We start from the raw sequence: 2,664 nt of genomic DNA, 5'->3' as shown, positions 1-2,664 counted from the left end.
TACGGGACTGTACTCAATGGGGAGGAGGGTACAGTGCCGCTGGAGCACACGGAGGAGGAAGAGCGAGAGGATGGCTACGGGGGGGGGGTGGCCCCTACAGGTTGTCGCTTGGGCAGGAGGCGGTGTTTGCTCTCCGGGATGACTGAGGAAAGTTTCTCAGCGGCTTCCGGAGAAGCGTGCTTGTGTGGCTGCGGGTCTAGCTCCGGCCCCCGTCGGATGGGGCTGACGGGGGCGGGGCTGGCGCACAGGGTGGGAGGGGAGAGGCGTTTCTCTGGGTCGGACGGGCCAAGGGCTCCCTGCCCCTTTCTTAAGCGACAACTTTTTAAGCAAACCACAAGGCGGAGGGAGAGTGCCCGAGGGAGGGGTTTGTCCTGGGGACAGAGAGGAGGAAGTAAGGCACGAGAGAGCTGTGGCGGGGGCGTTCTGCACAGGAGGCGGGGAGGGGCCGGGGGAGGGACGCTGCTTCGTTGTTTTTTTTGCTCCTCCGCATCCCCGCTCCGGACTCTATATCCGGGAAGAAGAGGACCTTCTGCAACCCTCCCGCCCCCCTCCCCAGCAGTCTGAGCCCGGAACTGCTGCCCGTCCGTGGCTCCCGGCAGTGCCAGGAAGGGGCAGAGCGTTGCAAGAACTTACAGCTCTCTCGTCTGCCCGCGGCTGGTTTAATCGCTTGCAATGAGGATCCGTCTGGCCAGAAGATGGACTTGGCTTGTCAGAAGCTGCCTGTTGCTTGGCCTCTTGATGGTTGCCTACTTCGTAGTGGAGCTGTCTGTTTCTACCTTCCATGCCTCCTCCACCGGAGACAGCGTCACCAATGGGAGATGGGAGAGGCACTTTTCTAATAGAGCAGAAAAAGCAGAGGATTTGGCTCGTCCAGTTTATGAAAAATCCCCTCCTGATTCTTCTGCGCCAGGAGAATGGGGTAAGGCCGCTCGTCCACAATTGACTCCTGAGGAAAAGAAACTTGAAGAAGAGCTGATTGAAAAATATGCAATTAATATTTATTTGAGTGACAAAATATCTCTACATCGTCACATACAGGACAATCGAATGTATGAATGTAAAGCCAAATCTTACAACTATAGAAAACTTCCAACTACATCCGTTATAATTGCTTTCTATAATGAAGCTTGGTCAACCTTACTGCGGACAATTCACAGCGTTCTTGAAACATCTCCTGCAGTACTTCTAAAAGAAATTATACTAGTGGATGACTTGAGCGATAAAATATATCTGAAGGCTGAACTTGAAAAGTACATTAGTAACCTGAAAAGAGTTCGTTTGATAAGAACCAGCAAACGAGAAGGACTGGTTCGTGCACGCTTAATTGGAGCTACCTTTGCTACTGGTGATGTCCTCACATTTCTAGACTGTCATTGTGAGTGTAACTCTGGTTGGCTGGAACCACTTTTAGAGAGGATTGCTGAGAACGAGACTGTGATCATTTGTCCTGTTATAGATACCATTGATTGGAATACATTTGAATTCTACATGCAGACGGGTGAGCCCATGATTGGGGGATTTGACTGGCGATTGACATTTCAGTGGCATTCCGTGCCTGAACATGAACGTCAAAGATGGAAATCTAAAACTGACCCAATTAGATCCCCAACTATGGCTGGTGGGCTATTTGCAGTTAGTAAGAAGTATTTTGAGTATCTTGGTACATATGACACAGGGATGGATGTCTGGGGTGGGGAGAATTTAGAACTATCATTCAGGGTGTGGCAATGTGGCGGCACGTTGGAGATCCATCCTTGTTCCCATGTAGGCCATGTGTTTCCAAAGCGGGCTCCATATGCGAGGCCAAATTTCCTTCAGAACACTGCACGTGCTGCCGAAGTGTGGATGGATGAATATAAAGAACATTTTTACAATAGAAATCCTCCAGCAAGAAAAGAAAATTATGGTGATATTTCTGAAAGAAAACTAGTAAGAGAGCGTTTGAAATGTAAGAGTTTTGACTGGTATTTGAAAAATATTTTTTCCAACTTACATGTACCAGAGGATCGTCCGGGCTGGCATGGAGCTATCCACAGTATGGGAATATCATCAGAATGTCTAGACTACAATTCACCTGAACATAATCCTACTGGGACTTACGTGTCTCTCTTTGGATGTCATGGTCAAGGAGGCAATCAGTTCTTTGAATATACATCGAGTAAAGAAATTAGGTTTAACTCTGTGACTGAACTATGTGCTGAAGTCCTTGAACAAAAGGATTTAATTGGCATGAGGAACTGCCCAAAAGATAGATCCCCTATCCCAGAAAATATCATATGGCATTTTAAAGAGGATGGGACTATTTATCATCCTCATTCAGGAAAGTGCCTTAGTGCTTATCGTACTTCTGAGGGTCGGCCTGATGTGCAAATGAGGACTTGTAGTGCTGCAGATAAAAATCAAATTTGGAAGTTTGAGAAATAAAATAGCCACTGATGATAGTTATTATCTGAAGAACTTCAGAGTAAATTAGTGGCTGGCTATGCTTTGATACGTGGATGTCCTCTGAGAGCCTTCCCTATAGTAGTTTAGGAACTGAATCTCTTATGCTGAAATTTACGAAAGTGGGTTGGCAAATACTGGGAATTAATATTTAAAAGTGCCTTTTTGTAGTGACTTAAGGTTTTTATTTTTGTAGAGTTTTGATTCATTAAATTCACAGAA

At 46.7% G+C, this 2,664-nt stretch overlaps 1 protein-coding gene across 1 annotated transcript; it reads left to right on the top strand.

Moving 5' to 3' along the window:
* Positions 1 to 478: 478 nt before the first annotated feature.
* Positions 479 to 2,664, top strand: GALNT4 (polypeptide N-acetylgalactosaminyltransferase 4). Its single transcript, XM_065400268.1, has one exon. The coding sequence runs from the start codon at positions 673 to 675 to the stop codon at positions 2,422 to 2,424; it is 1,752 nt and encodes a 583-aa protein (XP_065256340.1). The 5' UTR covers positions 479 to 672; the 3' UTR covers positions 2,425 to 2,664.

This window comes from Emys orbicularis, chromosome 1, assembly GCF_028017835.1.
Source record: "Emys orbicularis isolate rEmyOrb1 chromosome 1, rEmyOrb1.hap1, whole genome shotgun sequence".
In the NCBI taxonomy this organism is placed as follows: Eukaryota; Metazoa; Chordata; order Testudines; family Emydidae; genus Emys; species Emys orbicularis.
This window is presented reverse-complemented; position numbering and strand designations above follow the sequence as displayed.

Coding starts and splice junctions, on each gene's coding strand:
- GALNT4 (XM_065400268.1), top strand. CDS start 673: ATGAGGATCCGTCTGGCCAGAAGATGGACTTGGCTTGTCAGAAGCTGC.